At 35.4% G+C, this 23952-nt stretch overlaps 6 protein-coding genes across 8 annotated transcripts in view; 2 read left to right on the top strand and 4 right to left on the bottom strand.

Moving 5' to 3' along the window:
- The first annotated feature begins 2800 nt into the window (after positions 1 to 2800).
- Positions 2801 to 23952, top strand: part of LOC116339050 (glutamyl aminopeptidase) — a 62219-nt gene continuing 41067 nt past the window's right edge. The window contains exon 1 of the mRNA XM_031764661.1: positions 2801 to 3457. The gene's annotated coding sequence lies outside the window, so the exon portion shown is untranslated. The remainder of the gene's footprint in view (positions 3458 to 23952) is intronic.
- Positions 4379 to 10125, bottom strand: LOC116339051. Of its 3 annotated transcripts, none has more exons than XM_031764672.1 (7): positions 9414 to 10125; positions 6896 to 7049; positions 6434 to 6810; positions 6248 to 6355; positions 6002 to 6123; positions 5698 to 5881; positions 4379 to 5617 (listed from the first exon to the last, which is right to left on the bottom strand). In XM_031764672.1, the coding sequence occupies exons 1-7, from the start codon at positions 9891 to 9893 to the stop codon at positions 5132 to 5134; spliced, it is 1911 nt and encodes a 636-aa protein (XP_031620532.1). In that variant the 5' UTR covers positions 9894 to 10125; the 3' UTR covers positions 4379 to 5131. The 3 variants fall into 3 exon arrangements, with proteins under 3 accessions (XP_031620532.1, XP_031620531.1, XP_031620530.1); XM_031764671.1 differs by lacking the exon at positions 9414 to 10125 and adding an exon at positions 8319 to 8942; XM_031764670.1 differs by lacking the exon at positions 9414 to 10125 and adding an exon at positions 7204 to 7827.
- On the bottom strand, positions 10720 to 16634 carry LOC116339329. The gene is made up of 18 exons (XM_031765150.1): positions 15844 to 16634; positions 15668 to 15779; positions 15574 to 15599; positions 15271 to 15503; positions 14973 to 15193; positions 14622 to 14911; positions 14331 to 14546; positions 14192 to 14251; positions 14043 to 14113; positions 13428 to 13438; positions 12862 to 13309; positions 12640 to 12784; positions 12426 to 12563; positions 12127 to 12356; positions 11966 to 12061; positions 11736 to 11866; positions 11271 to 11614; positions 10720 to 11201 (listed from the first exon to the last, which is right to left on the bottom strand). Exons 1-18 carry the CDS (start codon positions 16466 to 16468, stop codon positions 10858 to 10860), a joined length of 3741 nt encoding a protein of 1246 aa, XP_031621010.1. The 5' UTR covers positions 16469 to 16634; the 3' UTR covers positions 10720 to 10857.
- LOC116339053 lies at positions 18354 to 21194 on the top strand. Its single transcript, XM_031764673.1, has 5 exons — positions 18354 to 19138; positions 19232 to 19520; positions 19751 to 19980; positions 20177 to 20403; positions 20494 to 21194. Exons 1-5 carry the CDS (start codon positions 18644 to 18646, stop codon positions 21134 to 21136), a joined length of 1884 nt encoding a protein of 627 aa, XP_031620533.1. The 5' UTR covers positions 18354 to 18643; the 3' UTR covers positions 21137 to 21194.
- LOC116339056 lies at positions 21188 to 23187 on the bottom strand. Its single transcript, XM_031764677.1, has 4 exons — positions 23109 to 23187; positions 22325 to 23019; positions 21981 to 22200; positions 21188 to 21918 (listed from the first exon to the last, which is right to left on the bottom strand). The coding sequence occupies exon 4, from the start codon at positions 21861 to 21863 to the stop codon at positions 21258 to 21260; it is 606 nt and encodes a 201-aa protein (XP_031620537.1). The 5' UTR covers positions 21864 to 21918; positions 21981 to 22200; positions 22325 to 23019; positions 23109 to 23187; the 3' UTR covers positions 21188 to 21257.
- On the bottom strand, positions 21911 to 23594 carry LOC116339330. Its single transcript, XM_031765151.1, has 6 exons — positions 23109 to 23594; positions 22872 to 23019; positions 22674 to 22787; positions 22325 to 22563; positions 21981 to 22200; positions 21911 to 21918 (listed from the first exon to the last, which is right to left on the bottom strand). Exons 1-6 carry the CDS (start codon positions 23592 to 23594, stop codon positions 21911 to 21913), a joined length of 1215 nt encoding a protein of 404 aa, XP_031621011.1.

The following is a 23952-nucleotide window of genomic DNA, read 5'->3' on the forward strand; positions in this document are numbered from 1 at the left end:
TGTACCTAAACAATGGACGGTTAAATCAAAAGGGTATAAAATTAATATCATCTGCATTGTGTTGAATGCCATCATTTTGTGTGGAATGAAGGTAATGTTTGCAATGACAATTTAGCATTCCAGTTTTTTTTTCTCTTCTTGTTTATAAATGGGGTTGGTGTTGCATCAAAGCGTGTGCACACAGTAACCAATGAGTGCAAAAAGTGTCACGACATTGAAATCTAATTTCAAAATGAGTGCAACGTGTAATGTTGAATAACTGTAACTACTGTTGCACTTAACGAAGTTCTGTGTGTGATAAAATAAGTGAACAGTGAACGAAATATGTTCCTGTTTTTAAATCGTTTTTTTTTTGTTTTGTTGGTCAGGGAGAGCGAGTTGAAGATAAAATCCTGTAATTGGAACAAGGTTTTCTAACTGGCTTATGATAGCGGTTGTGTATGCATTACGTCATCACTCTGGACGCATTGATAAAAATAGCCGAATGCTCGGACATTGTCGCAATCAAGGTTAGCTATTTATAGACAATCGATGGCCGTAACTCGTGATTGACTTCATATGGAAGTTGAATTGAACGATACAGCATGAATTGATTGATTGACGGAGACACAATTTTATATATGCTCTCATTTCTTTCTAGCAGTGTGTCGATATCGAAACAATGTTGCCATTCAAATTTGTTCTCGTTTTGTTTTCATTGTAATTCAAAGCAACATTTTTCATCTCGTTGAGTTAACATAATTATAGTTTTAATTCGCGCTCAGCCGGAGGAAAAGACGAAAAAGAAGAAGAAGTAATGACAGTGACAGAGAAGTGAAGAAAAAGAACACTGTTTATTTGTTTTTATCTTAAATAATTATCCATTCTTTTTAAACGTTTTACATTCATCCATTTATTTTCAGGATGGAGTTTATTTGTATATGCACTATGTACTTCGTAAAACTAGGTTACAGTCGTTTTATATAAAAACATCGTCATACATGCACATTGCGCACACACACACCGTCCCAACCAAATGTGAGCCTATGCAACATCCACCGACTTGATGCCTATTTACATACACATACACTTGCATTGAGAAATGCATTCGAAGTGCGCGAATCACCGTTATTTGTGCACATGCTCACACAGCAGATCCAAATAAAAAAAACTTCTACATACATTTCGATATATACGCGTATGCATTGTTGCAAAACTTTTTACATTTAAAAAAAATTTCCCTCGCCGTGCCATTTATCATTTTATCATATTCCAATTTAAAATTGAGCGTATGTGTGATTTTAGGTATGTTTTAAACACAAATGTTTCATTGCTTTAACGTATTGGCATGCGTTTTCCGTTCCAACAACAACAAAAAATTGCCTTATTGCAATAGTCATATAAAAATCCTGTGCCTCTTGTCGATTAGGCTCTTAAACGCAACCATTCTTCACATTGAATGAAGAGAAGAAAAAGAATGAAAAGGAAAAAGAGCGAAGAATGAAAACAAACAAATATGAAAAAAGAGCGCGCTAGCGCTTGTTCGTAATGGAATGGTACACAGTCATCGACATGAATGGGTGAGAAATTAAAAATAAAAGAGACTCGTTTTCTTTGAATTATTATGGCAGTGAAGAGAGTTGAAATGAATGAACATGTATTTTTGGTTCAAGTATCTCATGGAAATAAAACAAAAGAAAATCCGGTGAATGTGTGAGAGTGAGAAGGAGTATTCTTCCAACTCAATTCAGTGTTATGTGAGGGGGTCAATATACAGACTGCTAATGAATTAAAAATTAAGCAACACACATGCAAACCGAAACGGCTTGATAAGTCAGGTAAAACTACATTTGTTGCATGGGATTTTTTTTATAAATCCATGTTGCTCAACGTGTTTCCCCGTGGATGGTTTTCAATTTTATTTCATGATACGCGATAAAGGATAGGCGCGCGCGTGTGTGTATAAAATGACCAAAAAGCTTTTGTATCGGTATATCAACACAAAATATGGTTATTTTTATAAAAGAATTTCATATGAATAAATATTTCGTGGGCTTAATTCCGTTTGTGCATAGCCGTAAATGATTATATTCATATGTGTACGATCAGGCTGAATTGTTATCGTCCTAGTTGTGTGGCATGTATTTAGCAAGTTGAGCTAAGCCGAACCGCATCGACCCAATCTTAGCCGCGCCAACATTAATGTCTGTGAACACGAACCTCTCGTTTTGTATAAACGTTTCAATTGTGAAAAATGCTTTCGTTTTTTGCCCATTAAACTGTTTAAGCTTTTAATGGTTTCTCGCGCGCGATGGATTACGTTGGAATACAGAGCCAAGCACTAGGTTTTGTCTGCTCTTGCACAATTTGTTTCGATGGAATTTGTTTTTTTCGGAAAAACAAGAGAATCAAATTGCCGAGAAAATTTGTATAAAAAATAGTATGACGCAGCTATGGAAAATCGTTGAAAGTTCAATTTGATATGGATGAGTGTGTGTGAGTGAGCGCTTCAGTGTGGTTGTATGTATGTATGCTGTGGCATGGCACGGCACATGGCCACCTCCTGTTGAAATGAGAACTGAGAAGCTTTAGCTGTTGCTTATGTATTACGGAAAGTATGCATTTTTGATATTGTATTTGTTGTGACATAAACACACGAGAGAGCGAGCGAGAGAGTCAAGCTTGGCGAGATCGAAAGAGCGAGGAGAATCAGAAAAGTGTATTTCTTTTCGAGCGTGCACACGGCTACATAATTAGAAAGCGCACCTAACAACAGAAGAGCTCAATCAGATCGACATTAGTTTCGTGCATGACTGCGTGTAAGCAGTGTCAACATTAAATCGCTTAAATAAAAAGGAAAAACTCTCACAATACTCGAACACTATCGCCTCGTATGGCAGTTTTTCTTTGGACAGTGCTTTCACTGTTGTTTTTTTGCTTGAATTTTGTAAATATTCTAAAATTTCACCAATTTATGGAATGTGCTTGGCTTTTTTTTTTGCTACTTTATCCAGAGAATTATCAAAGTGAATTGGTGTCTAAAATTGAAGCAATGAACTAACGACTTTCTAATAACATTTTTAAAATATATTGTGATTCAGATGTGTGATTTGATTCAAATTGATATACAATAAATTGAACCGAAAAAAACGCAATTTAGTTTTTTCCCTGTCTCTAAATGTGACGTGCCTTTCTCGAAGTTAATTGGACCCTTTTTTATCCTGAACCCAAAAAAATATCGAGTATCACTGTAATCACCGACATTTATATTTGATTCGACTTTTTATCCACTTTTCCAATTTGCAATAAGATAATTGTGATATTCGGCACGCATATTCTTCTACAAAAAAAAAGTGGTGAAAATATATAGAAGTGAGTTAGCAATCGAGATTGTTCTAGATTTTGTGATGATGCTGTCGACGACATCGACGTCGATGGTGTAAAACTGATTCTTGTCTATGTCACTCTATTCTTTGTGGTAAGTATTCTACCCTGCAACCAGAAACTTTTTATTTATTCAACTTTATCAATTAAGAACCATAGATGGGGGAATACAAAGTATTGTTATCGAAAGCAATTTGAATTCTCATTTGAAGTTGAGTTTATTTCGGTGAAAATACTGCAGAATGCCATCCGACGCGAAGCATTTTCAAGTAAAAAAAACAATTATCGTAATTCTATCATCTGCAGAGAATAAAAGAGTTGAAGAAGAACGCTTCCAGTTATCAGTTTGCAAGATAAAACACTGTAAAAATGGTCATTCATTTTCTGCAAGACACTTTTCATTGCAATCGTTCACCGTAAAAAATACTCTGTGTGAATTTAAAGGCATCGTCGAGAGCTTTAAAACTTCGATGCATCATGCATTAAAAGAGATTGATGAGGTAGACAGAGAAGGAACGAATTGTTGCTTTACATGAAGCGTAAATATCACATCGGTTATCAACTTTGACTGTAGATTTTCCATTACAAAACAAATTACAAATGATAAATTATGTTTTGGCTTTTGATTTCTGCGCGCACGAAGTCTATCAAATTTATCGTCCTACCGCAAATAATACGATTCACATAAAAATTTACATTATAAATGCAGAAAGCAAACACATTTGCGCTATTTTTATCAAAACCAAATCGATTTGTCTGCGGCTCATTGTATTTATTACCAATCACAGTGTCGAATGTAACAGCCGCGGCAAGCGAGAACGAGATATAAAAGATAAAAACGTTTAAATATATCTGGAAATAAGCTGGCCGCAATTATCCATTTGATCGATAACATACGTACGTGTTTGAACAGTTGAAAACAAGCGCCGTTTATGTCAAATTTTATATTCAACATTCAAAATCAAGCTGAAAAAATGCATATCAGTTTAGGACATGAAAAATATACACGAAAGAGTGCATTTAAAGCACTGCGAATATTTATTGTTCTTTTAAATACAGTAGAAAAACGGTTCCATGCAAAAAAAAACGAAACAGCAATTCACCTATTGGGTCAATTATTTTATGGTACTCTATTTGAAGTGTGCTCGGGTATTGCTGAATATTCACATGCACCCTTAAAAGCAACCATTATAATCTGTGGCGTGTAATTGTTGCACGCAATACAATGACAAACAATTCGTCGACGAAAAACGAATTATTTTAAGTATTTACATGACCCGCTTTATTGGGTTCTACTTGGGTGAAAATAAAATAAAAATAAAAACAGTTTTTATTGGACTTATTACATAAAACTCTACATTTATTCAACTTATTTGGTTCATTTAAACTGTCTACTCTTTCCCAACTTCCTATTCTTCTTCGCATTAAACTATTTCTCCCTTTTATTGAGTGCACACGATCTAAAAAAAATTCGCAATAAAACGCAATATGCTGGAATTTCTTTTGCGTGGAAACCCTCGAATTTCAATTCGGAAAAATCAAAGTCGGAATGAATAAAACAAAAGTATAGAGAGAGAAATGATTTTTGGGTGAATTACTTAAATAAAAAAATGACCGTGCTATAATACCTGTGTTTTTTTCTATCGATTTTTCGTTAACACCGTCATTACAATATATTATTTGGCTTATTCGACTAATTATTACCGGTTGTAATTACGGCTTGTAGGTGGATATGGTTTTTGTTTTCGCTTTGTTATCGATTTCAGACTTAGGACTTGCTTAAGGCGCCAATATGTGCACCATAGTTATAGTTTAAAATTTTTGGTGCTACAAAACCGCCGTAACCGGGAAATGCTTTCCAGAATAAACCAACGCCAGACAATGGCATTGGATTGTGTGATTCGACCAATTGACTGTCAATGAATGGTATGGTGGTCTGGGCAAGATCTTTATATTTATCGCTTGGTCCAAATTTCACAAACCGCTTCGTCAATACATTTGGAATCGATTTTTCGGGTGATAGAGTCGGAATGTCAAGACTATCTAATGGTATTTCCGTTCGTTCTACACTGTTATCATTCATATACCAAAAACTGTGATCCACATTTTTCAATTGTCCCGAAATGAAATCGAAATCCGTTGCTCGAACTTGTAATGTGATTGCACCATCAAACACACGAAAACGGACACCTGTCACCACTTTGCCCGTTGGCACTTCAACTGTATCTAAATTAATTGAACGATTCTGCCAGGTCTACAATAAAGCGAACAATTATTTGATTTCGTTGGACATTTTTCTTTTTTCATAATGGCAATAACAAAATTGACATTTACCAGTGTGTGATAGTCGATTCCCTCGCGTACAAGCGCATCATGAATATGAAAATATTCAACGGCATTGTACAAATGCCACGTGGGATTTGTTACATTTAACGTTGCATATGGTTTGAGTTCACGTTCAACAATCACCAAATGAAATATGCCTTGGAACTTCCTCAAAGCGACTGCCGACACCACTCTAAATGTTGGGAATTGAAACAACAAAAGAGAGAAAGGGGAACAAGGAAAAAAAGCATTAATTGTCACAAAGGACTCTTCTCATTAACATCAAAGAGATAATCATCATAGTAAAACATACCGATTTTTCTTGATGTCAGACACAACATCACGCAAACTGAAATGTCGCTCCGAATGTTTTTGATCATCGCATAAACAGAAGCAATTTGCACATTTCACCACCCAACGAGTCCATGATTGTATCTATAGATTTCAATTCGGGATATAATATTTAAAAATAAAAGAAGGAACACACACACACACACACCGAGTGTCATTCAACTTGTAATATAAAGAATATTGTACTTGAAAAGTGGATAGCCCTTACCCGTGTTGATTCATCCGCGCATTTTTCATATACTTCAGTTCCATTTCGACCAAGAATATTTCCATTATCATAGTGAAGTACGTCATACCGTCTCGAGAATTGGTTTGGCTGTGCACGGTCAAATTGCAATCAGTTTGGTTCAATTGTTTCACGACTGCATTACAAAAAAGCAAAAAAAAAACTTACCGTTGTACAAACATTTAAATCGTTTCCCATGAATTGACAGTCGACAATTTTTCCTTTGCACGTTGCACGATCCCGTTCGGCACCCTCTGATTTTAGTGCACAGTAAGTTCCGTCAAAGCATCGATAATTTTTCGTTGCTTTATAATCTTCGCATGTATTTTGGCATGTTGATTCTTCATTCAAGTTAACTTCGTTGTCAATGTAGCCCTGTAAGAAGTTTGTGACCTCTTCGTATGTTCCAACGGTATAGTGATTTGGATCACATCGCCAAATGTCACGCTTCGAATTTTCTAACAAATGTCGAACAATATCCTGGGTTTGACGGGTTCGGTCTAAATATTTGTCTCGCAAATCTTGTGCCTGTTTTCGGAAGTTGCCTGCGAAACAAAAATACACGAAAATATAAAAATAGAGAGACAATTTAAAAAATTGATTTTGCAAAACTTAAATTTAAATGCTTACCTCGATTGTACACAGTAAAGAACATGAAAGACAATTGAACAAGTGCATAGGCCTTAAGTTCAGCCATTGAAATATCGTGATAATATTCGTAGATGAGTTGATTTGCCGATTTAATGACCATCACATTTTTATCGCATTGCTTAAGTTGTGCTTTCTGAAAAAAAAAAAAAAAAAAAAATCAAAAATTATTCATTGAAATAAACTAAATAAGAGCAAGCTTCTTATCAAAAAATTATGACAAAAAGAATGATTAAACTATGAAGAGCGTTCAAGGATTAAGCGTTGTTTTGTAATAAACAAACACTCACACTTTGCATATAAATTACATTCGATGAAATGTAGTAAATATCATCCAGTGTTTTCCTCAAATCCAACTGATCTTGAACAACTACCATAATGTCAAGTTCGTTTTCCGGATCGCTTAAAAATGCCGGATTATTTAAATATGTTTTTTTAGCTTGTTGAACTGACTCATTAACCGTTTGAATAGAATAAAAAAGAAGTTCATCGTATCCATCGAATAAATTCAAATCAACCGCATTTTCCCGTAAATTTCCATTGAGTAGCAATTCATGGCTGATGCGAACCAATTCGAATAAATCAATTTCAGACTGGCTTGCATTTAGCTGTAAGCCTATTAAAGCCCAAACAAGCTGCTCCAATTTGATATATTGTTGTTTCACTTGATTGATAAATGTGAATCCATTTGCAGACAGCGTTGATGTGTCGTCGTCGATGTCTATAGGTTTACCATCAAGTACACGTTTCAAATTCGATAAAGTGTTATATAAACCAGCATCTACAGTTGCATTGATTTCTTGTTCACTATTAGTGTACGGAACGACTGTATATTCGGCGGAAGAACTGTTCACATATTCGTTTGACGAACCGTCCATTGATGTAATTTCAGTTGTCATTGTGACAGAATTAACGGAACACATCGAATTCAAAATGAAACAAATAAATCCAAGCACATAAAATAACGTCATGTTTTCTTGTGACAAATGAAAATGCTCAAAAACTTCGTGTACGGATTCGATTGAATTAAATGAGCACCAAAATAAACACAAATTGAGGACAAAATACTAAATAAATGTAATAAATTTTGTTGGTTGGAATGTGTTTTACTGAATAACAACCGAACTGGAAGTAAGTACTGTGCTCTTATACTTTTTTGACTGATTTGAAAAAATATTTAGCAAATCTCTCAAATAAACAACAGCCAAAATTTGCCCAAAAAAACCGATCATCTTGCATCCTGTGCTATGACGGAAAACGCAGCAAAAAAAAAAATTCGTAGCGTGTGTAAAGTATTATCGCAATTGAAGGACGCACAAACTTTTTGAAAAAAAAAAAAAAACACTCACACAAAATATTTTTCGGCCATGAAATGTGGCGTATTTTTCTAATCAAAATCACTTACATTTCTAATAGTTTCATAGAAATCCATTGTTTCGGTCAGAGTAAAAAGTCTATCGATTTGATGTGTTAAATTGAGTTGACGTTGAGCCATCTCAATGGCGGCGGTTTCATTAAATTCTAATGGATTTTGATGTAGGCATTTATTCGTCGTCATCGATACAAAACCATTGACAGTATCAATGATCGATATTAATTGAGTTTGTCGATCGACTGCATAATCGTTAAATGTAACATTGAATTCGCGAAAATGTTCGCCAAAAAATGTTAAATGAATGTTATGCATTTGCTGTAAAATGTATGCGGTATCGATGCCACTGTCCATTAAATGCCACAAATCGATTTCCAGTGCTAAATAGTGTCGTCGTATCGAATCAATTAGCGACACTTCTATTACAGATGGTGGCGGTAACGGTGATAATGTTGACGACGTTGATGATGGTTTTAATCGTTCTTCTTTTTTGTTCACACCTTTTGTGTGCGATACCGTCGATGCCGTTGTCAACGCCAACAATAATATTAATGCGGAAATTTGCAGTTGCATTTTGCGCAACGAACACATTTTTTTTTCTTCACTACAATAATTGAGAACGACAAAAAGAGTTACACACACACAATCGACTGAGTCGACCGAATAACACTGATTGAATAGAGCAAAGCCATCCAATGTGACGAGTATAAATATGCATGTTTTTGATGTTTCATTCGGAATTCTCAAAACAACAAAATATTAGAAACAGTCAGTCAGAATTCAGTGGAACATGGCCTGAATCAGCTTGACCGAGAACAATACGAAGAAAACAACAACCAGATCAGACAAAATAAAATGAATCGACACATCACGATAAACGATGGCATCATTTTGATGATTACCATATTTCTGTGTGTTTCCTCTCTATTTCTCATTGTTTTTTTTTCTTCTTCTACTGTTCGTGTTGCTTTTCTTATTAAAACGTTTCGAATTGATGATAATAATGATGTAAACAGGCTTAAATATATGCATATATCAAAAAGAAGCGCGCAATTTATAAATGAATAAAATGAAAGAACTTCAAATTACAAAAAACGCAAAACAAAAAATCAGTATAAATTAACTTACACTTCGAATGGTCATATAGAAATCGGTGGTGCCGGTGATTTCAAATAATTTATCCAGTTGAAACGTTAAATTGAAATTTCGGGCGCTTATTGCGAGTGAATCGGTTTCACGGAAACGTGATCGGCTTGAATGTAAGTAGTTTTCAATGGTTGTTGCGACCGATTGATTGATTTTCCGAATCGTATCGTCGAGCACCTTTTCATCCGGATCAAATGTGGAAAAGTAACAAGAGCGCTCCGCAAAACTATCGCTCAAAAATGTACGATGACCACTGTGAATTTGCTGCAATACTTGTGAAATTTCCAAGCCACCCGTAATGGCACGCCAAAGAGCATCTTCGGTTGAAAAATATCGTTGTCGCATTACATCCAACAATGTTGGCGGAACGTTTGTATTTCGTCCATGTTTCGTGAAAATATTTGCCTGCACCGACACAAAACTAACTAAAATAATTGCCGCCAATGCATTCATTAACCTCATTTTTGAGCTGGCACGTCAAAGCGACGGAACTAAAACAGAATTCTTTATTTTTCTTTACACAACGACTAATATTATTATTATTATTACACTGGGTTTGGTTTTATCGTTGATGTTGCGTTTGCGAGCGATTCGTCAATTAATTAGAATCGATCGAAATGAATTATCAAACTAATTGTGAATCGGGCACGAGCATCTATTTTATTTAAAAAATCATTCTTGGATGATCGGATTGATGTGTGTGCGTGTGTGCCACACTGTATCAATTGATGTTGATTTGTGAATCGGTTCTCGTTATCAAAATTGTTGGTCTCGTTGTCGTTTTGTTGTCGCTTTGTTTTGCGATTCCGTTGTATGTTTGTAGACAATTTATTTTGCCAGGAATTTCATTGAATTGTTGTCGTCGCTCGCTGTTTTTTTTTTTTTGCATATAAAGAAATGACGAAAGTTAAAAAACAACGAAACGGAAAAAGAACAGACATACACATATGCATGCATATATTGCTGTGAGAAAAGCAGATTGTGAAAAATAGCAAACGGCACCCGAATGCCTCTCTGTTCCGGGGCATTGCGTGCGTGAGAGCCATTCATAATCGTGTACTTGTTGTTGTTGATTTTTTCCTTCCTCTTCGTTTACAAAGTTGTTTTTTTTTTTTTCAATCGTTAAATGTCACAAAACCGCTTCGAAATGAATATCAGAAGGTCATGATTCGCAAACACACATTGAAAAAAATCGAGCAATTGTGTAGATGTGTGTGTGTTGATTTGATGGTTCTAGTGTAATTGATGACCATTTAGCGTCTTATTTACTTCTTCTGCGTTTATACAGATTAAAAATGATGTTGTTTGTTTGCTTGGTATTTGTCTATTTTATTTTATTTTTTTAATTTTGCCACATGCCTCATAACGGAAATTGAATTCTCTCAATAACAATTCTAAGAAATGATTACAATTTGAGTTGTTTTGTTTAAACATTTTGAATTGGATTTATCAATGATCCAAAGTCGAAGGCAACCAAATATGGCGCAATAGCTCCGCCGAAGTGCGGTTGTCCTTTATAATAGAGACCGATGCCAGTCAATAGTGTGGAAATCCCCTCGACAAATGTGCCATCCAAAAAGGGGACCGTCACTTGTGCTGCATCTTTACCAATATCGCTTGGTTGAAATTTAATGAATTGATTTGGTGTCCAATCAGGCTCTAAGGGTCTGGTGCCACGAATCGGGTGGTCGGGTTCATCCAAAAGTATTTCCCTGTGTAGTTTTACGTCGTTATGAATCCAAATGCTTTTGTCCAGATTTTTCAATTTGCCTGCGAATTTATACGTGATATTTTTTTCAAATTCTTGTTGTTTAGCCTCCGGTTTTTTCTTCAACTCACCCGTTTGATAATCGAAATCAGTGCAACGAATTTGAATTGTCAATACACCGTCGTCTAAAACATGGAATCTCACACCAGTGACGAGTTTACCAGCCGGTGCCAAAACCGAATCTAAGTTAATCGATCGCTTTTCGTAAGTAAGTGTATGGAAGTCAATGCCATTTCGAACATCGTTGCTATCAATGCTAAACTCCGGATGGCCAACATATCGATTATTGACATTTAAGTCGCCGGTTTCGTGTGTAATTGTCGTATTAAGTTTTCCGTATGGCAATAATATACTTTCACCGATGAGAAATTGTATCATTCGGTTGCGTTTCGTGATTGCAACACCTGTCACGATTCTATTCGATACGCAAAAAAAAAAAAACGTTTTTGCAAAAAGTCGAGGGATGGAGAGCAATAGAACAACCGAAGTTAAACAGAAGTCGTTAGTTGTTTAGTGTGTGTTTGTTTTTTTCTTACCGATTTTCCTGAATGTTTGCGGTGACATCATGCAAGCTAAAATATCGATCCGATTTATCGCTGCGCTCATCACAGTAGCAGAAACAATTTGAACACTTATTTAGCCAGATAGATTTTCTCCACGATCTAACCTGGATGGTAAAATAATCATTTTCACGTTAGAATTGTTTGTGATGTGTGTGTGTTTTTTTTGCGTGTTTTGTTAATTACAAAAATGTCATAAAACTTACTCGAGCCGTTTGTAAACAGTTATCGTATTTTCCAAAGGTTTTCCCATTTGAAGAGCGTACGTAGTCATATCGTCGTGTACTCAGTTTTTGTAACGACTAAAAATTATAGAACAAACATAAAAGAAATCATAGTGTTTGGTGAGGCATCGAAATTAAAGTACCGGACAAACAGTAAGCTCGTCATCCATGGCAGCACAATTGTAAATTGTTCCTTTGCATAGTGTGCTAGCCTGATCGATGTGTGATTCAGCGCACAATGTACCTTCGGCACAACCAAAACTGTGCGCATTTTTATAGTCGGAACAGTGTTGGCTGCAGCTTTGCTCACCATTCAAATTGATTTCATTTTCAACATAGCCCTGGATGAACCGGTTAATTTGATGATAGATGACTAATTATTTTTTCGAACAAAAAATATTCATATTAGTTTTTTTAATGCCTATATGCACGGCTAACATACTTGGAAAATTTCGCTTATCACAAATCCACTTTTTGCTGCTAACAGTTTTCAAAACATCTTTCACCGTATTTTGCGTTTGAACATAACCATCGTAGAATGTTTTTCGCACATCATCTGCTCTGAGTTGTGTGACACCGCCTAAAAATAAAAAAAAAGACCGAAAAAGTGTAATTAACACCTAAACTACACTTTGATGTGACCGTTTAGTGCTTACCTTCTTGGGTCACTTTTAAAATCATGTGCGTCAATTGAAGATTAATGTAACTTTCCAGTGAGATCGCCGATAGCTCTTTGTATACGTCAAAAACCAGTTCATTGCTGTTTCTTACATCGCCCAATAGGCACGATTCGCCATTGCCCTTCGATTATAATTTTTACATTTTAATTCAAACATTTTTTTTTTCGTAATATAAAAACAAGAAAAAGAGTGTCTTACATCAACTAAATCAATCCAAAACGATCGTTTTCCGATGATATTATGTAAGTCATTGGCCGAGTTTTGTATTTGGTTAGCGGCATTTTTGGCCAAATCAACTAGTTTGGTGTATTCAGCTTTAGCCAAATGCTCTTTAATATTTTTCACATTTGAAGTAATCGTTTGTACGGTGCTGATGAGTCTACTATATTTCTGCACGCCTAAACTTTTCAACACTTTAATTTCACCGAATTCATTATTTTCACCAAAATCACTTAGTATACGTGAATGCTCGCGATAGATTTCATTGAGTAAACTGCCACGATCCAGCAATATGAGCTGTGTATCGATTTTTTTCCATAATGCTTTTTCTTTCGGAAAATATTCACTGGTGAATTTATCAATGAGAATTTGTTGATCGCCAAGCACATTCGTCAGCAATAAAAATACGCCAAACCAAATAAAATGCATTTTTCAAATGTCTGACAACAACAAAATAGAGTAACCTTAATTAATGACCAGCACACAGAGAGAGAAAAAAAAATTGTCCGAAATAAGTACACACGCATGTGTCATCGCATACTTACTTGTTGGACGCCTTAAATGAGAATGAATATATGGTCAAAGTGAGTTTGAAGTCCACACATGTCATGTTTTCACCGATGTATAATCAACAAACACGACGAAAAATACCAAAACAAATGATTTACATAGTATAAGTCTGGGCGTGATTCGGTCAGAAAATTGCTACTGAAAAAAAAAAATGAAGAAGAAGAATTCGAAAAAAGCAACCAGAAGCGAGCACACAAATTAAGCAAATGTGTTGCAGAAAATTAAACGAAATTCTGCGAAATTCATTTGTGCGATCATTCAATTTATTTTGCCATTAAACATAGTAATAAAAGCGTTTAAGTAGTGGCTCGGTTTAGTTAGTCATAAAAAATGACATAAAGCCACATCGTATCAACAGCTACACATAGTGCAAATGAAAGATACAACAATGAATATTTATGATATATTTATGGCACCATGTTTCGAATGACAAACGCCCCAATGGCCAATCGTCTTAAAAGCTGCGACCAAAAACACAAATAAAACGAAAAAACATTGAGACTTTTAAATTTAATACGAAAAAAGGTGTTCTTCGAAAGTGCAACGAACAAAATGTTTAATTATTTTGTACATCATGAAAATTATTATTAGTAATCATCGTGGAGTATAATTAATGGTCCAATAAAACCACCGTAACCAGGCGTCGTTTTGTAGTATAAGCCTGAAAATCATCAAATTTTTGTTCATTCAACCATTTAATTAATTCTGATTTATTTATTTATTTAAAAAAAATGTTTACCAGCTCCACGTAATGGTTTTGGGATTTTCGCTTCGACCGGTTGCGTATCGATGAACGGCACTATTAAGAAATATGGAAAAAAATTGCAATGAACACGTTTATTTGAACGTTAATTACTTAAAATAAGTCCAGCCCGTACCGGTTGTTTGTGCAATATCTTTGTAAATATCGGTTGGCGTGAATTCAATATATTTGTTTTGGCTTCGATCACGTTTCGATTTTTTCGGTGAACGTGTTGGCACATCAAGATCATCATTTGGTATTTTCTCTTTATCGTGATAGTTATTTCCACGCCAAACCGTTCTCTTGCTTTCACGTGATAAAAGTCCGTTTTCTCTATTATAAGGTGTCGTACCTATACCAAATAAATTATTTCATTTAATTACACAAATCAAATCAAATTGGTGCATTATTGTTATTTTGTATTTACGAATTTCAAAGCGTATCCGATTATTTTGAATTCGGAATCGAACACCAGTGACAACTTCATCTTTTTGTGCTCGTATTGTGTCCAATTCAATTCCACGACTATTCCAAGTCAATCGATGGTAATCGATGTCTGGTTGACCTTCTCCAATTACAAAATTATAGTCACCCAGATAGTCGGCATCATCTGAGCTACTTGATTCATCAATCTTGCCATTTCTTCCAATCGTTCGTTGTGAAATGAATAGATGAATGACACGATCTCTCTTAAACAATCGAATGCCAGTTACAACTCTAAAAAAATATCCGAAAAGTTAAACATTGAAAGAGATGAATTGAAGAAAGATGCTCATACTTATTTCGTTCAATATCGCTAACCGCTTCTCTTAACGAGAAAAACCGATCCGAATATTGATTTTCATGATCGCAGTAGCAAAAGCAGTAGCTGCACGACACAAACCATCGAATCCATGATTTTGCTTTCACTTCATTTTGACAGTGTTGCGGCTGTCCGAGCATTAAACCACTGTTATAACGAATATAGTTATAACGACGTGTCATCTGTTGATCATCCTCCTGGAACAAAATGAAAAAGAAAAACTCAAATTCGCCACGGAACACACGAGGACGGACAGCACGTTGTTTGTACGTACATTTGGACACACTGTCATATCCGATTCAATGAACCGACATGATCGAATTTCACCATCACAACGTGTTTTATTTTTATCCAAATAATTAAGAATGCAGAGAGTGTGATTTCGGCACACATGGTATTCAACTTGTTGATAATCCGAGCATGTCTTTCGACATGTTCCATCTTGATTGAAATTCACTTCGTTGTCAACGTAGCCTTGGATAAAGTTTGTAATTTCGGCATACGAATCTGTGTTTAGAATTGGCAACAATCTTGTTAATAAATTTCTTATGCGTGAAGTGCGTTGCATACAACTTACATTCCTTTGAAAAGTCGTCGCAATTCCTTTTTTTTGGAAGAAGAAGAAGAATAGAGAGATTTCACATTCAAAAAAAAGTGTAAATAAAACTTACCAAATTTCCCCACTAAAATTCTGTACAATCGATCGAACATTCATCTCAAGCGTTTGATATTGTGAATTGAATGTTTGTTGTAATTCGGTCGATTTGCGTTGATATTTTTTTCCTGTAACAAACACACAAACATTAACACAAAAAGCTAATTGGTAAATCGTTTAATGAAATCGAACCTTGTGCCTTTGCACCTTGAACCATGTATGCCATTTGTGATGTCATATAACCTTTGGTCAGTGTTTCGGCAACGGTAATGTAAAAGTCCATGACCACATTCTGAAGATTAAGATCCTCAACGCCAGCCGTCACGAATCGTTTATTTGTTTGACAAAAATCGGAATTATCTCGTAAATAGGCTAAAAAATCGGGCCTTTTTGTAAGATCAAACACTTCACTCAATGTATTCGGTATGGTTTGTAAAATGTGATCACAATTGGTAAGTGCATATTGATAATTTTTCTCCGTTAACCATTTGGTCGATTGACGTTGTGTGCGTTTGATGTTTTCGATTTTTTCGGCCAATTCGGGATTTATGGTGGTCACAACACCAACACTTCCAACATCAGCCAGATTTAATGTGACATCCAAATCTTTATACAATTTCTCGAGCGTTGCATTTATCACGGTTTGATTGGTCGATGCATTGATATCACTCCACCAGCGTTGCTCATTACTTATAAATTTCTTGATTGCAATATCGACATCTGTAAGTTGTGAATAAGGTGACGAATTACAACTGTGTAATATCATCAACATCACTAAAAGCGATGGTGCCATCACAGGATTTTGCGGCAAATGCATTCTTCTCGCTTTTTTTTTTGTTTGGAAAAACAACACTCACGCACACAACTGATTTCTAATCACGTAAATTCGAACACAAACTAAAGAATGAGACAAAAGAAACAAACAATTTACTGAATATAAGTGCTCTACATTCAGCTTCATTTGTGATTGCAATGAAAGTGAAACCGTTTAATCGTTTAAATAAAGGAAAAGAATGACCTAATACATATCAAATACTCACAAAAAATAAATATGATATATTTGCTATGGCCGTTTAAATCTCAATAACAAGCATAAGCGAGCGAGAAAGTGAGACAAAGACATCAAATCTACACAACGGAACCAAAAAAAAAAAATATTAAGATAATTTTGCGCTCACGGGTAAACAAATGATTACGTTTATTACTCTATTACGTTTTAAATTTGATATTGAAATTTTTTTTGGCTATGCCAACTGACTTTATTCGACCGCACACATCTATTTTATGCTTCAAACCAAATACTTAACGATGCGAATGAAAATAAATTCTAAAAAATGTTTTAGTATCAAAGCTCGCGATTAGATCATACATATGATTCGTGGCCCGACATTGTGTCATTTCCTCAAAATGTGCGTATATGAAAGTTTCATATATTATGAAATTATCGCTATTAGTTATAATTTTTTTGTTCGCCGTTTCTACTACTGACCACTTCCGATGAATTCCATCTTCTTTACGCTGTTTGTTGACAGTAATTTATTTCAGGAAGAAGAAAAAAATATGTTCGTTTTTCTCTCTCTCTCTCTTTCTCTCTTTCTAGCTCTCTGTCGATAAGAATGAATATGTACACCATGGTTTTTTTTTCATATTCACTGGCCTCGTTATTTGGGCTCGTGTTGACATGAAAGAATTGCGTCAACCAACAAATAAATGCTAGAATGGTGCAACGACATACATATTTATCAAATTCTTCGAAACGCATTTATATTCTAATTATTTATTATTTTACACTCATTTAATGTGGCAATGAGATCATTTTTCTTCTGAAAAAAAGAGAAGATGTTGTTGTTTTCACAATTCATAAGCGCGCAAAAAGCACTAATGAAGCGTGTGTGAATCCCAAATGTCCTTGCAACTGGGACGACCTAGCCGACATAAAAGGCATATTTGATGTGATGCACCATTATTATGAAGTCACTGGATGAGTGATTTCAATACAATCAGCACACAGCACGTTCATATCAATGAATCATGTTTTACGTGCATGGAATATTACATCACATTTGATTTGTGTGTAAACTGTTTTTTGCTCACAGAGAAAGAAAAAAAAAGAGAGAGAGAGAGAGAGAGAGAGATGTGGCATGGCATCAGTATGTGTGTGTGTGTGAGAGAAGCTATATCCACAACTAAATCGCTTTATATGAGAAATATGTTCTTTTTTTACTGGTTTTAATCGACACAGTCGCACTATTAGCCACTCTCACCACTACGGCTATTAACTAAAGTCTTTGTGTTTGCATTTCCATTATAATAAATATAGTCTGTCGTCATTTATAGCGTATTATATAGTGTGGTAGATGATACACACATCGGCACCGGATCGCTCTCATTTGAATCGCTAATTATGCAAATAAATGTCAAAAGCCCATATGTTTACATATGCCATACATATCAATGTAATCGATATGCTTGTTCAATGTATTAGCTTCACCTAGGTGAAAATAGAGAGAAACAGCTCAATTGACAGTTGCCGTTCGCATGTGTGTGTGCGTACGTAAACACAAAGTTGATGTTTTCTTCTTTTTTTTTGTTGAATAAATGTGTAGCCAATACATTGCAAATCCATGTGATAGCTCCCATTCAGCTTTGATATGTTTTTCTCTCGCTCATTCGCATATCGTACTTGCGAATCGTTTCTATTTTTCGCACATTTGTCCAAGCTTTTAATAATTTCTGCTTAAAATGCGGTTTTGTTTGTACTAAAAATTGCATTCGAAAGTCCAAACACAAAGAAAAAAAAATTAAGTGTTTCAGCGCAGTGTATTTATCGCCAGTGTATTTAGTTGGTCATGAAATATTGAGCGAACGTGATATATTTTCTGTGCTGAAATTTCGATGTGATTAAGTGTTTGTTTGTGATTTGTTTTCATTTTGTGTGTTGTTTTTTTTATAAAATTCCCTTGAATTTTCAAGACATCAGTAAGAAAACAGAATGCAAGCTACATTGTTGATAATCGCTATCGTTGGACAATTTTACATTGTAACTACACAAAATGATGTGACTACGAGACCTCGAACAATTTCCGAATTACAAACGGAATATTTATCGAGTGAGGAGAAATTATGGCAAAAAATCGATCAAGTTCTAACCGATTCAGATGAAAATGGTGTCAATAAAACAACGTTCGACGCACTAAAGGTCCATCGGTACATATTTTTTGGCGATACATTTGAAAGCAACAGCTATTGGCGGTCATATTTATTGTATAATATTGAGAATTTTCGCGATTATTTATCGAATATTAATGATACTCTCGACGAAAATTATCGATATCTATTCGATGGAGCCGAACAAATACACTACAATCCATTGGAGTTGAAGCTGTGGACAAGTGATAAAATGTTTAAACGATTGAAAGAGAACAATCGCGGTTTATTCGATCTTACGGTCAATCAAAGAGATGACATTTTTCAACAAATTCAAACGGTAGATATGCATGCGTATGTTGGTCAAACGCATAAAAATTAACCGTTTTTTTTTAATTTATTTGTTTTGTTTTATGTGGGTTGATGACAACAGGAAGCAAAGTGCTGCATTCGATATGTCAACTATGTAATATCCGAGGCACAATTGGTACGTGAATATTATGCAAATGTTGGTAAATCGTTGCTTCGCAGCTATGCCATGAGTCAATTGGCTTATATGTTGATATCATTATCGCTGCATCGTAATTTACATGACGAAGCCAATGTCGAACGTAAATTTTACCTGGAGCAATATTCGGAATTTCGGCATATCATTGAAAATATGCTGAACGCAGCCAGTCTCGAGCTATGGAAATGCAATCCTGCACCATATTTAGATAGCCGTAAGCACTAACCACATCTACCTATTAAACCTTTTAAATAAATTGCCACAACACATTATCAAATGTGTGTGTGTGTGTGTGTGTGTGTGTGTATGAGCTCGGTCAATGATGAGTCAGTATCACGCCCACGCATTCGAATGGCACATCTAATATATTTTACGGGAGAAAAAAAACTGAATACGGACGAGAGAATAATAAAAACATGTTTTCGCTTTATTTCGTCGATACAGCCATCTACTACACGTCAATCACAAACTTTATGCAAGGCTACATTGATAATGAAATTAATTTGAATGGCGAACACAATTGTGATGGTACATGCAGCGATTTCAAGTCAACCAAAAACCACCAATGTCAAAATGACACGTTGTGCACTCACAGCAATTTTGCACGCACTAGATGCACCGGCGATGTATTCGATTGTAGTGCGATCGAAACGAATGGAATTGCTTGCCTTGTGGTTTGTTTGTGTTTTTTTTTTTCGCTCGATAAATTCAATTTCGAAAATGTCATCATTCACTGAGGACTTAATTTCATTTTCACATCGTTTTTGTATCTCATCGACATCATTTTTTTCCTTTCGTGTTTTTTTTTTCTCTCTCTTTTCATTTCTGTTCAAATGCTGTTAATAATGTTGTTTGAACATCACATCACAGAAGGATGAATGGCAAAATCGACGTTACAATTATGTGACATTTAAAAATGGTTCGATGAACGGTCGTAATGTATTATGTTTCAAAGCCGAACAAACCGAGCTGGCAACGAGATCCGAGCGGTTACCAAATGAATGCGGTAATTGCTTCTGCTTTTGTGATGAGCCGGGTGAAAAATCGGATCGCTATTTTAGCTTATCGGACGTGTCATCCGATATTGGTGCTAACAAGTAATTATTCTTATTTTACTTTGACAATGGATCTCATTTCTACCTATCTCTATCTCGCTCTCTCGATATTTAATTTTTGTTAATTTGTAGAATTGTGACTGGAATTGCGATACGGAAAATAAATCGGGTCATTCAGTTCAGCATTTCCGAGCGTGAACTATTTGGATTTGGAAAAGTCAATGACACATTACGACGAACACAAATCTGGAAAAATAATAGCATGGACTTTTTAAATGATGGCAAAAATGGCAACGACTATTTTACATTGACAAAAGAATATCGGTCAATCAATTTAGATGCTGTCGTATGTCCGATGAATAAAGTGGTGACCGGTGTTAGATTTCAGGTTCATAACAATCGATTGCATTTGGAAATCCGTGCCACCGAATTCGATTACGAAAGTGGAAAACTACAAAATTTAGAACAAAGCGAATGGATCAATAATTTAATTAGTGAGAATCGAGATGAAATTGTTATCGATGCACCAGATTCGCCAACATGGCCGAATAATATACAACCGAGAATTGATTCGAACAATAAATTCATTCAGTTCCGTTCGACAGACATAAAAAAGGATCTCGCACAGCTAACGGTGCCGTATATTGAATCGGTGCCGTTAGAAGCGAGCGAACCACATCCACTTTCAGGTGCTGGCTTATACTACAAGGGCGAAGATGGTTTCGGCGGTTTTATTGCTGTAAAACTTATAAGTTATGATTCTCGCAAAATTTAAACCACATACAACCTTTTATATATATATTCTTTATTTGTAAGCGTTCTCAAAATAAAATAAAAAAAGATTTACAAACATACAACAAATTGTATTAATATTTTTCTTAAAAAAAGGAATGGCGTTAAAAATTATTAATTGGTAGCATGTCTAACGATGCATCGAATACAATAAGCTTTGCGCCAATGAAGCCGCCGTATCCGTTTTGTGTTTTCAAATACAATCCCAGGCCGGCTAATGGTTTTCGGGATACAATTGGTGTCGTATCGATGAACGGTACTGTGCTTTGGGCAACATCTTTATGAATATCAGTCGGCTGAAAGTTTACATAATAATTCTTTCCCTGAATTGGTATTGATTTTTCTTTGGAACGAGTTGAACGATCCGGATGCTTTGGTTCGATTAATTTTTTCGTCTCGGTTGCATTGTTCGAAATCCATTCACTATGTTCAATATCGATTAATTTACCAGTTTGGTAGTTAAACTTTGTGACACGCACTTCAAGGCGTAAATGTGAATTGAAAACACGAAACCGAACGCCGGTCACAACTCGGTCAGCATCAAAAACAGTGTCCAAATCGATGGATCGATTAAACCATGACATTTGATAAAAATCAACACCCTCTTCAACATCATCGTCGTCAATCGAAAATGTGTTGGACGTGTGCCAACTACTGTTATTCAAATGTGTCGCCTCAATTGTGCCATTTGGCATCAATTCGCTTTCCATAATTTTCAACTGAACGATACGATTGAGTTTTGTAAAGCCAACGCCAGTTATAATTCTAAAACGGCATTTAAAGAAAAACATTATATATGAACTTTGTAAACTGTGCTGTACACTCACTTGTTCGCGGCGGTATTTGAAACGACGGACCAAAGACTGAAGTATCTGTCGGAATGTTTTCCAAATGTCTCTTCACAGTAACAAAAACAATTGCTACAATGTACCAACTCCACCACGATTTCGCTCTAATAGTATGCAAATGATTGCAATTTTTTTCACCGCCAAATACACTTCCGTCATCGTTCACGAGAAATTTGTAACGTTGCATCGAGCCTTCCTCCTGTTTTCATATGAATGCGAGTGAATATTTTTCAGATGTCGTTGTTTTTTTTTCGAGATGCAAAAGTTTTTGTTCACAAACAATTGAACATTTAATGAGGAAATATGAGAGCAAAATACCGTACCGTCGGACAAATGTTGAAACTACCGTCAATATATTGACAATTCCGTATGGTGCCTTGGCAAATCAGCTTCGATTGTTGCGACGGATCATGTAAATTCGCACATAAACTGTTTTCAGCGCAATGGTAATGCTTTGTTTCAGTGTATTCATCGCAAGTTTGACGGCAATTACCTTCTGGATTTAAATTGATCTCGTTTTCAATGTAACCCTGATAGAATCTTGATATCTCAATAAAAGAATCTACGACAAGAACAAAAGACGAACTATAAAGAAAGAAACAAATAACAATGAGATACAAATTGATGGTAAAGTGTTTGCCATGCCCGGATCAGTGAAATCATCTCAGTCACATGCCCACATTGCATGGCTTGCGTTTGTCAATTCGATTCTCACGTAGTTTTGAATGGCGGTCACATTGAATGAAAAACTTTCTCGGAGTTTATATCCCGGGTCATTAAAGTTACCTGTAAGTTGAGAAAAAGAAAATGTTTTCAGCGTGAAAATTGTTGTTCAAAAGTTGCAAAAGGAGCTTCCGGACATTCGTTTACCGAGATCAGTAGCCGTTTGAACCATATAAGTCATCTGAAGTAACATATAGCATTTGAGTGCTGCAGCAACAATTTCGTTGTAAAACTCGACCAATGCTTGATTCTCTAACGCTACATGCACAACATCTTTGTAGCAAACTTGTGAATTCTAAAAATATAAAAATAAAATCAATAATCAACACACACGCGCGCATATACATATAGAATGCAAAAATGGTATCATTTTTTTTTTCTTACATTTTTTATAAACAACCAAAACTTGGTGTCGGTGTATTTGCAAAGAGTTGCCAGCATTTTTGGCATATTTTGTGCGATATCTTTCATTATATTCGGCAAATACTCGTATTGATTGTGACTTAAAATCCGTTGTGTATTTAAAGCTGTTATGTTGATATGCTGAACAGCATCGACAATGCGCCATAGATGCCGTTCCATGATTCGATTTTCATGTGAAATATTTCGTTCCTGTTTTGACAATGTATCGAATCGGCCGATTTCATTGAAATTCATGGCCATAAAAAATTCGTGCGTCTCATAGATATGGGCCAATGTATCATCGTTTTTGTATAAATTTGTGGTACTTCGCACTAAATGCCATAAATTTTTCTCAGCATTCAAATAATCCTGGACCAAAGCATCGATGGCACTGTCAACGGGTGGCAAACACAACAACTGCATATTCACAAATGCAATCACAACGATGCAATTTATTGAGTTATACATTTTGCTTTTTGCGCGCGTGCACATGAATACACGAAATATAGATTTTAATGACGTATATGGTATGAACAAACAAACACTATACACTACTTCAATTATCAATTGAACATATTTCGAACTTGTTATGCTATCGAACTAAAATAACACTGAAAATAAATAAATTTTGTTGCGCCTCTGTATTCGGTTTGAAGACAGACTAAAGCAAATAAAAAACATGATAGAGACTAAATTATCGCTTGTTGCATTCATTTTCATTATATTAATAGGGATGGAGAGACTAGGAGAGAGCAAATAACAATAATAACGGCAACCGATGTTGACAACATAGCCTGCATACATCATATATTCTTAAATTAAGCCG

The sequence above is a fragment of the Contarinia nasturtii genome, unplaced genomic scaffold, assembly GCF_009176525.2.
Source record: "Contarinia nasturtii isolate CC-2019 unplaced genomic scaffold, AAFC_CNas_1.1 Cnas_scaffold_493, whole genome shotgun sequence".
NCBI classification, from domain to species: Eukaryota; Metazoa; Arthropoda; class Insecta; order Diptera; family Cecidomyiidae; genus Contarinia; species Contarinia nasturtii.

Excerpts from the sequence above, each read along its gene's own strand:
- LOC116339051 (XM_031764670.1), bottom strand. The coding sequence starts at position 7,812 with ATGACAACTGAAATTACATCAATGGACGGTTCGTCAAACGAATATGTG. Across the intron at positions 6,811-6,895 it reads CTTTACTGTGTACAATCGAG|GCAACTTCCGAAAACAGGCA; the intron begins GTAAGCATTTAA and ends TTTGTTTCGCAG. Across the intron at positions 5,618-5,697 it reads GAATCGACTATCACACACTG|ACCTGGCAGAATCGTTCAAT; the intron begins GTAAATGTCAAT and ends GCTTTATTGTAG.
- LOC116339329 (XM_031765150.1), bottom strand. The coding sequence starts at position 16,468 with ATGCATTTGCCGCAAAATCCTGTGATGGCACCATCGCTTTTAGTGATG. Across the intron at positions 14,912-14,972 it reads AGCGATATTGAACGAAATAA|AGTTGTAACTGGCATTCGAT; the intron begins GTATGAGCATCT and ends ATATTTTTTTAG. Across the intron at positions 12,564-12,639 it reads TTTAAAAGTGACCCAAGAAG|GCGGTGTCACACAACTCAGA; the intron begins GTAAGCACTAAA and ends TTTTATTTTTAG.
- LOC116339056 (XM_031764677.1), bottom strand. The coding sequence starts at position 21,863 with ATGGAAAGCGAATTGATGCCAAATGGCACAATTGAGGCGACACATTTG.
- LOC116339330 (XM_031765151.1), bottom strand. The coding sequence starts at position 23,594 with ATGTATAACTCAATAAATTGCATCGTTGTGATTGCATTTGTGAATATG. Across the intron at positions 22,564-22,673 it reads AAGCCATGCAATGTGGGCAT|ATTCTTTTATTGAGATATCA; the intron begins GTGACTGAGATG and ends TTCTTGTCGTAG. Across the intron at positions 22,201-22,324 it reads GTTTCAACATTTGTCCGACG|GAGGAAGGCTCGATGCAACG; the intron begins GTACGGTATTTT and ends ATATGAAAACAG.
- LOC116339053 (XM_031764673.1), top strand. The coding sequence starts at position 18,644 with ATGCAAGCTACATTGTTGATAATCGCTATCGTTGGACAATTTTACATT. Across the intron at positions 19,139-19,231 it reads TTTTTCAACAAATTCAAACG|GAAGCAAAGTGCTGCATTCG; the intron begins GTAGATATGCAT and ends TGATGACAACAG. Across the intron at positions 20,404-20,493 it reads TCCGATATTGGTGCTAACAA|AATTGTGACTGGAATTGCGA; the intron begins GTAATTATTCTT and ends GTTAATTTGTAG.